This window comes from Procambarus clarkii, chromosome 31, assembly GCF_040958095.1.
Source record: "Procambarus clarkii isolate CNS0578487 chromosome 31, FALCON_Pclarkii_2.0, whole genome shotgun sequence".
Taxonomy (NCBI): Eukaryota; Metazoa; Arthropoda; class Malacostraca; order Decapoda; family Cambaridae; genus Procambarus; species Procambarus clarkii.
Genome location: NC_091180.1, coordinates 33,464,255 through 33,478,594, shown reverse-complemented (window position 1 = coordinate 33,478,594; position 14,340 = coordinate 33,464,255). Strand labels below are relative to the sequence as shown.

Sequence of the window (14,340 nt, the reverse complement as noted above, 5' to 3'; positions counted from 1 at the left end):
TCCCACAGCCTGGATGTCCCCCGCCTCAGGAAGCAGCAGCTTAACAGACCCAGGACCACCCTGCGTCTCGGGGCGTTCGATGACCAAGTACCGAAGAAGCCACTACCCTCTAACGACCCTACGGCCAGCCTCTGGAAGCTCCCCCAGCAGCAGCAGGCCGAGGGGCCCAGCACCCTGCCTTTGTAAGTGAGCTGGCCGAGTCGACCGCTGTGGCGGTAGGCTTGAACGTCAAAACACCTGAGAGTGAATCAAATGTCTCTTTGAGGCGAGGCTACGTGTAGTTGAATCCCGTGATTGCTAACGCACACGATGTCTCTTACAAATCGTAGTTCGTAGAAATTTGATGGAGTGTATGGGAGACTTTTGGTTTACAGGCGAGTATACGGGTTAATAGTTCCACACCTAACGGCATGGGGACTGCAGGTGTGGCGTGTTGCTGCAAACCTGATGAGGTTTGCAGGTTGTCTGTGAGGACTTGTAAGGTTGTCATGACGACTTGTAGGGTTGTCATGACGACTTGTAGAGGTTGATATGACGACTTGTAGAGGTTGTCATGACGACTTGTAGAGGTTGTCATGACGACTTGTAGAGGTTGTCATGACGACTTGTAGAGGTTGTCATGACGACTTGTAGAGGTTGTCATGACGACTTGTAGAGGTTGTCATGACGACTTGTAGAGGTTGTCATGACGACTTGTAGAGGTTGTCATAACGACTTGTAGAGGTTGTCATGACGACTTGTAGAGGTTGTCATGACGACTTGTAGAGGTTGTCATGACGACTTGTAGAGGTTGCCATGACGACTTGTAGAGGTTGTCATGACGACTTGTAGGGTTGTCATGACTTGTAGGGTTGCCATGACGACTTGTAGGGTTGCCATGACGACTTGTAGGGTTGCCATGACGACTTGTAGGGGTGTCATGACGACTTGTAAGGTTGCCATGACGACTTGTAGGGTTGCCATGACGACTTGTAGGGTTGCCATGACGACTTGTAGGGTTGCCATGACGACTTGTAGGGGTGTCATGACGACTTGTAGGGTTGCCATGACGACTTGTAGGGTTGCCATGACGACTTGTAGGGGTGTCATGACGACTTGTAGAGGTTGTCATGACGACTTGTAGAGGTTGTCATGACGACTTGTAGAGGTTGTCATGACGACTTGTAGAGGTTGTCATGACGACTTGTAGAGGTTGTCATGACGACTTGTAGGGTTGCCATGACGACTTGTAGGGTTGCCATGACGACTTGTAGGGTTGCCATGACGACTTGTAGGGTTGCCATGACGACTTGTAGGGTTGCCATGACGACTTGTAGGGTTGTCATGACGACTTGTAGGGTTGTCATGACGACTTGTAGGGTTGTCATGACGACTTGTAGGGTTGTCATGACGACTTGTAGGGTTGTCATGACGACTTGTAGGGTTGTCATGACGACTTGTAGGGTTGCCATGACGACTTGTAGGGTTGCCATGACGACTTGTAGGGTTGCCATGACGACTTGTAGGGTTGCCATGACGACTTGTAGGGTTGCCATGACGACTTGTAGGGTTGCCATGACGACTTGTAGAGGTTGCCATGACGACTTGTAGAGGTTGTCATGACGACTTGTAGAGGTTGTCATGACGACTTGTAGAGGTTGTCATGACGACTTGTAGAGGTTGTCATGACGACTTGTAGAGGTTGTCATGACGACTTGTAGAGGTTGTCATGACGACTTGTAGAGGTTGTCATGACGACTTGTAGAGGTTGTCATGACGACTTGTAGAGGTTGTCATGACGACTTGTAGAGGTTGTCATGACGACTTGTAGAGGTTGTCATGACGACTTGTAGAGGTTGTCATGACTTTTAGAGGTTGTCATGACGACTTTTAGAGGTTGTCAAGACGACTTTTAGAGGTTGTCAAGACGACTTTTAGAGGTTGTCAAGACGACTTTTAGAGGTTGTCATGACGACTTGTAGAGGTTGTCAAGACGACTTTTAGAGGTCAAGACGACTATTAGAGGTTGTCATGACGACTTGTAGAGGTTGTCATGACGACTTGTAGAGGTTGTCATGACGACTTGTAGAGGTTGTCATGACGACTTGTAGAGGTTGTCATGACGACTTGTAGAGGTTGTCATGACGACTTGTAGGGTTGCCATGACGACTTGTAGGGTTGCCATGACGACTTGTAGGGGTTGTCATGACGACTTGTAGAGGTTGTCAAGACGACTTGTAGAGGTTGTCATGACGACTTGTAGGGTTGTCATGACGACTTGTAGGGGGTGTCATGACGACTTGTAGAGGTTGTCATGACGACTTGTAGGGGGTGTCATGACGACTTGTAGAGGTTGTCATGACGACTAGGGACGTACACTCTGGTTGGGTTGTGGGTGGTACAGCACTCTGGCTGCTTGAAAAGTCGTGAGTCGAGAGTTTAATCCTTGATGCTACACTGACCATGACGCAAGGTCTCCTTTGAACAGTATACTGTTTGATAGTGAAATTGTCACATCTTTACAACACAACGTTCACCATTTTGAGAGTGCAAGGTTTGATCAGAGTTCTCCAATTGTATGTGGTTTTTCTTCTTCTTTGCTACAACATAAGAAGCTTCAGTATCCGTGTGATTGGAATATGTCTGTCGAGTCCAGTTTCACCTTTTTGAGAGTATTTCCCATGATATAAAAAAAGACTTTTATCCTGGTCCTTGTATTGAGGATAAACATTCTGCAAATATTGCGTCAATTTTTTTGTTTTTCATATAATAATTTGACAAAGATTTGCTACAAATATAACGCATTGAGGACTTTCTTCTCCATTGATGATGATGGCTGTTAATCCATATATGGATCATCGTACCCTCTTTATGACTCATGATGGGCTTCAGATTAGAGTAAAAAAAGAACATAAGTCGCTGGTGAGGGCGAGGATTCAGAACGTAAATTGAAGGTAGTTGATGAGGAGAAACCTCAGTCGTGTTGTTCTGGGATGTCGGGCCGCTCTCACGTGTCTCCTGTCGTTCAGACTTGATAAAAACAAAGTTTTTCAGTGAGTGATGTAGAGCGCCACCTGAGGGCGTTGTGCTTCCTGCAGTGAACGGTGCTTGGCTTGGTGTGTCCTGAGGAGGAAACAGATAGGATTAGTCTGGTTCTTTTTTTTCCTTCAAGATCCATAATATTAGTCTGCTGGCAGCGATTCCCAAGGGGCTTGCATAACGAAGTCTGCATGTATTTCCTCGACACCCCCCTCTCAGTGGCTGTATGTGTTGTATCGAATGTATTGATGGTGTTTGTTGCACAATGTTTATTGCAACCTGTTGGTATTAGAGGCTCTTCTGTCCTGAGTTAGTGCTTCAGTGACTATATCTTTAAGTGAACTGATTCTTGGTCTAGTCAATATCTTGGTATATTGACTAGTATATTGATATAATGCATGCAGTAGATGATGATGTATACGTATGATGATGTATATATGATGTAGATGTTGTATATTACCCCGCTCTTCCGTGCATTCACCTTTCTACTAAAAGAAACTAGCTTTGAATATAAATTTCGTTATTCATTCCTCAGGTTCCAAGCAAATGTAAATAAGTGAACCTCATGAACATCCTGACCTTTTATAATCATGGCGGTTACCATGACAACAGTTAAGCCACACTAGTCATTTACACAATCATGTTTTATTAATACATCTCTCGTTGGTTAAAGTACATATGCCAGGGTGTTGTATCTACAGGAAGGACTGGCAGAGGGCGCCGCCCCAGGAGCCCTACCAGCCCACGGGGAGGCCCTTCGACTGGAAAGTTCATATTCCCGACCCCACGGACGACACAAGGAAAAAATACGAAAACATGACCCAGGAAGATATTAAGTAAGTTGTGTGCGCGTGCACTTGCTTTTACATGACCCTTCGTAAACATCTATACTTTTTAAGACTTCGTGAGCGTTCGTAAGCATTTATGTTCCGTTTGTTTAATTATATTTAATTAGACAAAATATATAGATATTAGATATATCAATGGCTGGTTTTACCTTTATATACCTGGTTGATGGGGTTCTGGGAGTTCTTCTACTCCCCAAGCCCGGCCCGAGGCCAGACTTGACTTGTGAGAGTTTGGTCCACCAGGCTGTTGCTTGGAGCGGCCCGCAGGCCCACATACCCACCACAGCCCGGTTGGTCCGGCACTCCTTGAAGGAAACAATCTAGTTTCCTCTTGAAGATGTCCACGGTTGTTCCTGTAATATTTCTGATGCTCGCTGGTAGGACGTTGAACAACAGTGGACCTCTGATGTTCATACAGTGTTCTCTGATTGTGCCCATGGCACCTCTGCTCTTCACTGGTTCTATTCTGTATTTTCTTCCATGTCGTTCACTCCAGTACGTTATTTTACTGTGCAGATTTGAGACCTGTCCCTCCAGTATTTTCCATGTGTATATTATTTGGTATCTCTCTCGTCTCCTTTCTAGTGAGTACATTTGGAGAGCTTTGAGACGATCCCAATAATTTAGGTGCTTTATCTCGTCTATGCGTGCCGTATGTTCTCTGTATTCCCTCAATTTCAGCAATCTCTCCTGCTCTGAAGGGGGAAGTGAGTACTGAGCAGTACTCAAGACGGGACAACACAAGTGATTTGAAGAGTACAACCATTATGATGGGATCTCTGGACTTGAAGGTTCTCGTAATCAATCCTATCATTTTTCTGGCTGACGCAATACTTGCTTGGTTATGCTCCCTAAACGTTAGGTCGTCGGACATCATTATTCCCAAATCCTTGACATGCTGTTTTCCTACAATGGGCAGATTCGATTGTGTTTTGTACCCTGTATTATGTTTAAGATCCCCATTTTTGCCGTATCTGAGTACCTGGAATTTATCACCGTTAAACATCATGTTATTTTCTGCTGCCCAATCAAAAAAATGTTAATATCTGTTTGTAGTTTATCAATGTCTTCAGCAGAGGTAATTTTCATGCTGATTTTTGTATCATCTGCAAAGGATGACACGAAGCTGTGACTTGTGTTTTTGTCTGTCTGATATGAGAATAAGGAACAGCAGTGGTGCAAGGACTGTACCTTGAGGTACAGAGCTTTTAACTGCGCTCGGACTCGATTTTACTTGATTGACTGTTATTCTTTGTGTTCTGTCCGACAGGAAATTGAGTATCCAGCGAATTTATGAATATATATGAATTTATAACTTTACCAGTTATACCCATTGACCTCATTTTGTGTGCAATCACTCTATGGTCACATTTGTCGAATGCCTTTGCAAAATCTGTGTATACGACATCTGCATTATGTTTTTCCTCTAATGCCTCAGTGATTTTGTCATAGTGGTCAAGTAGCTGTGAGAGGCATGATCTTCCTGCTCTAAATCCATGTTGGCCTGGATTGTGGAGGTCATTGGTTTCCATGAATCTAGTGACCTGACTCCTGATCACTCTCTCAAATACTTTTATTATGTGGGATGTTAGTGCAACTGGTTTATAATTCTTTGCCAATGCTTTGCTACCACCCTTGTGTAGAGGGGCATTGTCTGCTGCTTTTAGCGCATCTGGTATCTCCCCCGTGTCAAAGCTCTTCCTCCACACTATACTGAGTGCCTGTGCTACTGGCACTTTGCATTTCTTTATAAATATTGAATTCCACGAGTCTGGACCCGGGCATGAGTTCATGGGCATATTGTCAATTTCTCTTTCAAAATCTGCCACCCTCGTGCTGATATCAGTTATATTTACAGGTGTTTAAGTATCATTCATAAAGAAATTGTCCGAATCTTCCACTTTCATGCTGAGTATCGGAGTGCTAAACATGTCCTTATATTGTTTTTTTAGGATTTCACTAATTCCTTTGTCATCCTCAGTGTATGAACCTTCACTAATACGAATAGGTCCAATACTGGCAGTGGTTTTCGCTTTTGGTTTAGCATATGTGAAGAAATATATAGGGTTTTTCTTTATTTCTTGAATTGCTTTCTGTTCTAGTTGCCTTTCTTCAGTCTGATAGGAATGCTTCAGTCTCTGTTCGATTTCTTCAATCTCCCTGTTTAAATTATTTCTTCTTTGTATGGAGAGTCGTGTCTGCTTAAGCATTTCCGTTTATTTCTTCCTCCTTTTGTAATGTCGTCTGCGTTCTCTTTCTACATTGGACCTCTTTCTGGCATTCCTCAAAGGAACATATTTCAGATAGACTTCATATGCACCAGAAGTCAGTTTTTCTATTCCTTCTGTAGGATTTTTATTTCTTAGAACATTTTCCCATTGAATGTTTATAAGTTCCCTGTTTATTTTCTCCCAATCTATCCTTTTATTATTAAAATTGAATTTATTGAATAGCCCTTCTCGCTTGTTGTTTCTCTTGGGCCTACTACCGTTATTAATGTTAGTTTGCACTTCAATGAGCTTGTGGTCCGAGTACGTAGTGTCTGAGACAGTAATGTCTCTGATTAGCTCCTCATTGTTCGTGAATATCAGGTCCGGTGTTTTCGTTCCTAGTTGGTTCTGTAATCTGCTGACTGAGCGAGAATTTGTCACAGAATCTCAGTAGTTCTCTGACCTGTGGTTGGTTATTTCCAGGTTGACTTCCTGCTATAATGTTATTGTTTACTATTCTCCATTTTAAACTGGGTAGATTGAAGTCTTCAAGGAAGATGTCTGGCACTGGGTTTGCTGGTTATCAAGGATATTCTCTATTTTGTGGATCTGTTCAGTGAATTCCTTAACTTGTTGCATCTGGCGGCTTGTATATTAAAATAATAAGTAGATTCATATTTTCTACCTTGATTCCAAGTACCTCTACCACCTCATTGGACGAGTTCAGGAGCTCTGTGCATGCCAGCTCCTCTTTAATATACAGACCTACTCCTCCACTTAATCTAATTTGTCACATCTATATAGATTATAATTCGGAATCCAGATTTCACTATCCATGTGGTCTTTTGTGTGGGTTTCTGTAAATGCACCAAATATTGAGTTCGATTCTATTAGGCGGCCATTTATGAACTTAACTTTATTTCTTGATTTTCGTTTCAAGCCTTGTATGTTTGCAAATATGAATGATTTCCCACATTGCGTGTCACTTCTGGTGGGCTTTGGTAGTTCTCCCCCCACTCAACCCAGGTCCAGGGTGTGTTGTTTTGGAAGTGATTCGTCCAGTTTTGGTAGTAGGACGGGTGTTGTCTGGTGTAGTACCTGTGTGCTTGTTGATAATTTGTATTCCAGTCTTGTGGGTATCTCCCTTCCCCTCTGTAATCCTGTAGTGGTTCCATCTAACTGTTCCTCTCCCTTATATTTTCTACTGTTTCTGCCTTCCTCTAAAAAATTTCCAGTAGTGCCATATTGATCTTCCCGTCTATAATGCTGTGTACCTCTCACGTGGAATTTCGGACACTGAAGATTGTAGCATTTTTTGTCCCTAATTGAAAATTGACATAATTTAGAGTGAAAGTATCTACACCCTGTTCCAAAACGGCATGTACCCTTCGCCAACATGTTCCTGCATTTTCGAGGATGCAGAAAATTGCATTTTGCTCCTAATTTTCCATATTTGCATATTCCTTTAGCGTAGAATTTGCAAATATGTTCAGTTTTTGCGTTTTTCAAGGTATTTATACCTGTGTCTGTCTTGTCTACCTCTTTATTGGAGCCATCTCCGTCTTTCGTCCCAATTCCTACATTTATGCACTCTGTCTCACTGTTGCTCTCATCGTTTATATTACCTGGCTCTGCAATATTGCTGTTGTTTTGTACCACAATACCCTCTTCCTCCACACTACTGCTGCGGTTCTCTAAACTACCTGTTCGTGAGTTTTGGCCGTTATCCAATGTTGTCTTTTCCCAGTCCGCATATATCACTGGTAGCTTTTCTGTGAATGAAAATCGCTGTGACTCGGGATACCTGGTTGATACCTGGTTGATGGGGTTCTGGGAGTTCTTCTACTCCCCAAGCCCGGCCCGAGGCCAGGCTCGACTTGTGACTGTTTGGGAATGTTTTTCATCAGTTTAGTTATGTTCTCCAACATTAACCTGTCATCTTTGCAAACCCAGTAAATTCCTTGCCTGTTTGTGCATCCTGGAGATAATTCTGCAAAACCCAGGTGAAATCTTTTGTTACAGATGCAACACTTAACGCCTCCAGTACGTCTTCCCAGTACTCCCGAACACTCGCCACACCTCTCCATTGTCTGATGTATTGTATTTGTGCTACACTGTATGGATCACTTGTTGATGTCAGTCCTTTTAACTCTTTATAAAATTATATGTATATATTTATATATTTAATATTTATAATATTATATGTATACCGTATGTTTGTAATATTATGTGTGTTATTTTGTTCAAACTTTATGGCAGGTACTTAGCGTAGGGTAGCGAAGCTGGTCCCCGGTGCGGTACAGGTGACCTCTTGTTGTCCCAGGTTGATGTCACCAGTTTCCAGTTACTCGATTTATAACACTGATTTATTCTTCGCTTGTATTCTTACAAGGAATTTTCTGCCTAATTTCCGGCTTGCAATGGTACTCACTCACTTTATTACTAATTCCTAGATCCACTTTCCATAATATGCAGCCCTTCACAACATTAAATATAGAACAGTCAACCCAAGCCCATGTTGACCATCGTCTTCTCTTACAGGCAGTTCCAGGAGCGTAACCAGGACCTGATGAGCCAGCTCCAGGCCATGAAGACCAACCTCAAGGCAAGACCTTACTAGCCTCGATACCTCGTCCAGCTCTGCTGCAGGAGCCAGAAGACCTCTGGTTCATGCTTGACTTCCTCCCTCGCTCTTAACTCTTGCGTGCTGTTGCTTGCACGTGACTGCCACTTGGACTCTACTGCTCTTGATTATTTACTTAAGGCATGCTGAGCCTACCTCTAGCATTTCTTGACTATTTGATGAATATAAGCTTTCCATAATAGCTAGTGTCTGCTTTTGTTTTTTCTTGCTCTATCTCCCTCTCTGAAATACCTCGTTTATACTTCTGTAACATTCATTTCAATTTATTTTAATAAAGATTTACTCTGTGATGGGTGTGATTTTGCACCTGTTGCCACTCTGCTGTCATCCCATTACGACGGGTTTGTGTGTGTTTACATACTTGTGTCTGCAGGATGGAGCTTTAGCTCTTGGTTGATGTGTGGGTGTGAAGCCTTGAGGGGAGGGACTGTTAGCTTTTGTTGGTGGTGAGTACTGGCTTCACTTTTGTTTTCTGTATGTCTTGTGGGACTGCATGGCTGGCTGGCTGTCTCTGTCTATGCATATTTATGTATGCAGGTATATCTGTACATGTGTATGTAGCTGTGTGTTTGTTCTCTCGACATGTATGTTTTCTTTGCATGTACAGTAATTCTCTCTCAATGTTTACCTCTGTGTCTTTGCACGACTAAGTATGTGTGTGTGTGTATAGTGTGTCAACCTGTTCTCGCACTTTCTTAGTCAATATTGACTTATTTAATACGTGCATATGTGACATACTAAACATACTAGTTTACCTTGAAAAGCTTCATAGAAAACACCGACCTTACCTAACCTTCTTAGTATGTTAAGATAAGCATCTTATTGCTTCGTAATTACAATTATTACTTAACCTATACCTATAATAGGTTAAGTAATAATTGTAATTAAGAAGCAATAAGATTCTTATCTTAGCATACTAAGAAGGTTAGGTAAGGTCGGTGTTTTCTATGAAGCTTTTCAAGGTAAACTAGTATGTTTAGTATGTCACATATGCACGTATTTAATAAGTCAATATTGACTATACGAAAGTGCGAGAACGGGTTGAGTGTGTATATTGATACATGAGTATTGCTATATGCATGTCAGGTTGTGTATGTGTAAAGAGTTGCTTCCTACTTGTATGTATGTATGTGTGTGTGTGTGTGCATGTTAGCCTGTTTGTGTGTCACTCTACACATGTTTGTATTTATTTTATCTTCCCCCTTTCTTTTCACGTCTCTTCTTCTTTACCTCTTTACTCTCACAATTTATCTCCCTTTTGTACGTTGCTCTTCTCATTCTTCCTACTATTTCCGCCCCTCTATCATTCCTTTTTAATTCCTAAATGATTTACTTAATATCACCAGTAATTTGCAACAAGTAGCACTGAACGTCACCTGTGTGTTGCAAAGAGCTGATAGTGTAAAGTATGTTGCAGTGTGCATCGAGGCGGTCTTCTGACGATGCTGTTTCCCTTGCAGCCTGCTGACGGAGGAAGTCCCGCTGCGACCCGAGGTGGGTGTGCTTTTTTGTGTAATTACCTAAGGATAGTTACAGGATGAGAGCTATGCTCATGGTGTCCCGTCTTCCCAGCACTCTGTCATATAACGCTTTGAAACTACTGACGGTTTTGGCCTCCACCACCTTTTCACTTGACTTATTCCAACCGTCTACCACTTTGCGAAAAACATCAATTGTGTGTGTGTGTGTGTGGAGAGAAAGGGTAAGGGCCTCTTTTCTAATTCTGTTAAAGATATTCACCTGTAACCCAACTTGTAAAACTGCTAACAAAAAATATTCAATATAATGAGATTACTTTCCTAACTCAGTCTGTGGTAACTTCAGACCCAGGAACGAATTGACTTTAATACTTTCCATGAACCTAGTCCACAACAGAACAATGCAATGATGTCTAGCATGAGTCCTGAAAATTTCTAATATTGATCTATCTCTTTCTCTCCTCCTTCGAAGACAGTATACGTAGATGAAACGGTGAACCATTATTTTTTCTTATTTATAGTTTATTAAAGGGAGGGAGTACCTCCTCTGGCTGGCAGTAGTAGTTTATTAAATGTATATTTAGAACTAATTATTTGGTATAAAGCTACGTACTCTTGCTTGCATTTTAACCGTTATGTGAATACAATGACTTACATCGTCGAATATTTGTCCAGGTGGAAAGTCGAGTGAATACGTGCCCTCGGGGACAGGGTCGGCGACGCGTGGAGAGGCAGCTCAACCCATCGTACCGTCAGGAGACGCAGACAACGTTGACTACATGAAGCTTAATACGCCAGACCCCACCACCAAACAGCAGGCAGACCCTGGTGAGGAGTAGCTTTGTCTCTGTAGCTGGTGAAGCCTAGCAGACTGTCTGGTGAGACGTAGCCGTGTGTTCTGGCTAAGGCTAGCCCTTTGTTTTAGTCTGTTCGTACAGAAGACATTGTTGCCATGTGAGGGCAACAATTATATATATATATATATATATATATATATATAATATATATATATATATATATATATATATATTATTTACATTTTGCGAGATACTTATCATGTGCACGTTAATACAACACCATCCAGTCAACACTTAAGACGAGGGTGAAAAAAAAATGTTGTATTTTATATATATAATAATACACATTTTATTTAATAGATGTTTATGTGCGACTGGATATATGTTCATCTTTCTCTGTGTCAGAATCTGACTTCGACCCCGACGCCACAACACGCACGACGCTGAAGAAGTTCCTGGAGAAGGCACAGCCCACCTGAGCGCCCTGGAACACTGATCACATCTGGAAGACTGAGACCTTACCTCACCTCTCAATGCAGTATTATTGTCACTTGATACTTAATTTAAGGATTGTGGGTGTTGTCCATGATGCTATCAAAGAGGTATAGTAATATTCGAAGATTGACGAAAGGGGAGAATAATTTGCATTTGTTAAGGCATTATGGCAGCCTGCCATTCAACGCTTACAAGTTAGTGAGTGCCACAATGCCTGTGCCACCTTCTTCAGGAGCCTTGGTGATTTTGGTAAATCTGGTTCCCACAGGTAATTTTTGTACCGCTTTCACAGTAACTACTGGTATCCTGTGTTTCCTTTAGCCTTTTATCTGTAAATTGTGGTTCCTTTGTAAAGGCCTCCTGAAATCTATTATAGAGTTCTTCACACACCAGTTTGTCATGAGAATTTCCCTTCACTGTGAGTAGTCTCACTTTTTACATGCTATAGAACGGCTATGCTTGATGCTTCTCTTTTGCTATAATGTATGTACATGTATTTACCGTGTGCCTGCAGCATCGAACTGTTAGCTCTTGGACCCCCGCCTTGTTAACCGTCCGTTGTCTAATGTACCAACGCCAGACTTATTTTTCTGTAATAACAATGTTATGACCCCAGCCCTAAAAGTACTTAATAATCTGTATTACAATTGTCTAACATTATACTGCTGCAGTTTTGTCTATATTTAAATATTACTATATACATGTGTATTATGTTTATATGTCATATTTCATTGTGTGTTCAATGGTTGAAGGCTATCCAGCTTTCCGTGTGAGTGTTAGCCTCAGATCAGCCAACCCATGAAGGGGCTTATCTGTTCCTGTTACACTTGTATATTTGTATTATTCAGTGTTGTGAAGCGGAACATGTGCGTATGTACCAGAGTTTGTAAAATTAGTTTATATTTTTTCACCCCCCCGAGAGGGTTTGATATCAGACTTAAGTTGGTTTAGCCGACCCGTGGGGAACAGACGAGAAGTGTTCACTGGTCTGTAAGAATAATATATACGGTGTTGTGCTCTTTTCGAGACATTGCATTTTTTGGGTTTACTTTTACCGCATAAGGTAAGAAGGGGATTGTGTGTGGATCATTGTTTCCTGTTACTACAATATTTTCAAATTGTAACTATTGTGGTGAAGTTATTAGTATTTAATATCCGGGTGGGAAGACTTGGCCATGTTCTCATGCCAGTGTGGACTCTTAACTTTTGTAGCAGAGATTCTTGACTTTGCCAGTCCAGTTGGGACATTGGTTTCTGAAGGCAAAGTGATAATTCACTGACTTGATTGTTGATATTCATGCTTAGCCATTACCTACACACATACAACTTACGTGATTGTAACGTCACCATCCACCATGTCCACAACTTAATTGCCAGTCCCATACTGTCTAGTATAGCCATGTTGTTACGCTAGTAAGTAGTTCGTGTCACTTGTGCCTTTTGATAACTACAACAAAGTAATTCTTAGAAAATAAAGTTTATGTAAATATTGTATATATTTATATGTATGTGTGTGCTGTGTCGTGTAGATAATTTTGCCCAAGTAAACTTGATTGTTTAATTCAACCCTAGACCCTTTTGTGTGTTTAACCCCCTCCCCGCTCAGCTCGTTGTCGCCGTCTGGGGGCTTAGTGGGCGGCTGCCGGAGTGTGATGCTCCTTGGGACAGTCCTCTGTCCTTTTCTAGCCTTGTGCTCCTGCTGCCGTCCTCTCCAATTCTGCTGGGCATCTTTTCCTTTTCCTTCTGTTTCGTTTTTCTCCCCCCTCTTCTCCTATCTGCTTGCCGTTTCCTGCCGACCTTTTGCTCGTTCTGGTTCTTCCCTTGGACTTCTTCTACTTTGACGCCCGGGTGCTTGAGGAGGCATACTCTTGCACCCGTAGAACTGCAGTACCCGACGTCGAGAGCGAGGGGAACCTTTTATTGTCAATCCCCACTTCGTCACTGAACCCGATCTCGACGGACTGTCGGTTTCTTAAGGTGGCGTTTGTGGGGCGTATACTCACGACGCACCCCTAGGAGGCCCCGACAAGATCGGCGATAGCTTCTTGTTGGGTGTCCTGCCTCTAATTGTGGCTCCATGGTGGGTGTGGGGGCACATTCGTGAGTGAATTCGTAATTTCGTCAAGATGATAACCCCTGTTTCGGCTGCTTCTGGCTTACCTTTTCAGGCTCGTGGGGTGGGCGACCAAGCCCCCGAGTCGGTCCGTATTGGAAGACCGGGCTCTGTAGCCTCCGCTGCATTGGGCCCCGACCTTGCTCCTCCTTTGGCCTCTCTGACTCCTTCCCCTGGCTCCCCTCCCTCCTCTGTGGTTGGGTCGAGCCCCAAGCCCCCAGTGGTGACTACCTCGTCCCCTGGCGCGGCTCCTTCTCTAGTTGTTACTACTGCGCCTTTTAACCCCTCTCTCTCTGGGGGTTCTCACCGCCGTTCTCGTCACGGCCGCCCTCGCTCGATTCCTTCCAGTTCTGCTACCTATCAAGCCTTGTTTGGTCCCGCTTCGTGGGCCAAATATTTTGATCTCCTCCCTCTTGATTCTGCGCCTCCTGACGATTTCTCCCTTCATCGACATCTCATTGATTCCGTGGATGCCTCCATTACTTTTAACCCCACTCGTCTCGGTACGCGTGTCGTTGCTGCTCCTTCTCAGGATGCTGCTTCCCGCTTGGCTGCCTTATCCTGCCTTGGCGAGACCCCCGTTCGGGTCTCGAAGAACGTCCAGTTGAATGCCAGTGTTGGCACTATTTTGCTCCCGCCCCATGTTGCGACCGGTGTTCGGGACCTACGCGACTGCCACGACGATATTCGACATATCCTCGCTGCCCAGGGCCATTCTATTCTCCAGGTGGACACGT

General features: G+C 43.1%; 1 protein-coding gene across 5 annotated transcripts in view; it reads left to right on the top strand.

Moving 5' to 3' along the window:
• LOC123758870 (uncharacterized) overlaps positions 1 to 13,038 on the top strand; it is a 47,580-nt gene extending 34,542 nt beyond the window's left edge. For 3 of the 5 annotated variants that reach the window (XM_045743636.2, XM_045743638.2, XM_045743635.2), the window contains 6 exons: positions 9 to 182; positions 3,720 to 3,854; positions 8,618 to 8,681; positions 10,181 to 10,214; positions 10,874 to 11,026; positions 11,401 to 13,038. In XM_045743636.2, coding sequence (XP_045599592.2) covers positions 9 to 182; positions 3,720 to 3,854; positions 8,618 to 8,681; positions 10,181 to 10,214; positions 10,874 to 11,026; positions 11,401 to 11,474 — 634 coding nt within the window. In that variant the 3' untranslated portion in view covers positions 11,475 to 13,038. The remainder of the gene's footprint in view (positions 1 to 8; positions 183 to 3,719; positions 3,855 to 8,617; positions 8,682 to 10,180; positions 10,215 to 10,873; positions 11,027 to 11,400) is intronic. The other 2 variants (XM_045743639.2, XM_069334700.1) reach the window with 2 other exon arrangements.
• Positions 13,039 to 14,340: the final 1,302 nt, after the last annotated feature.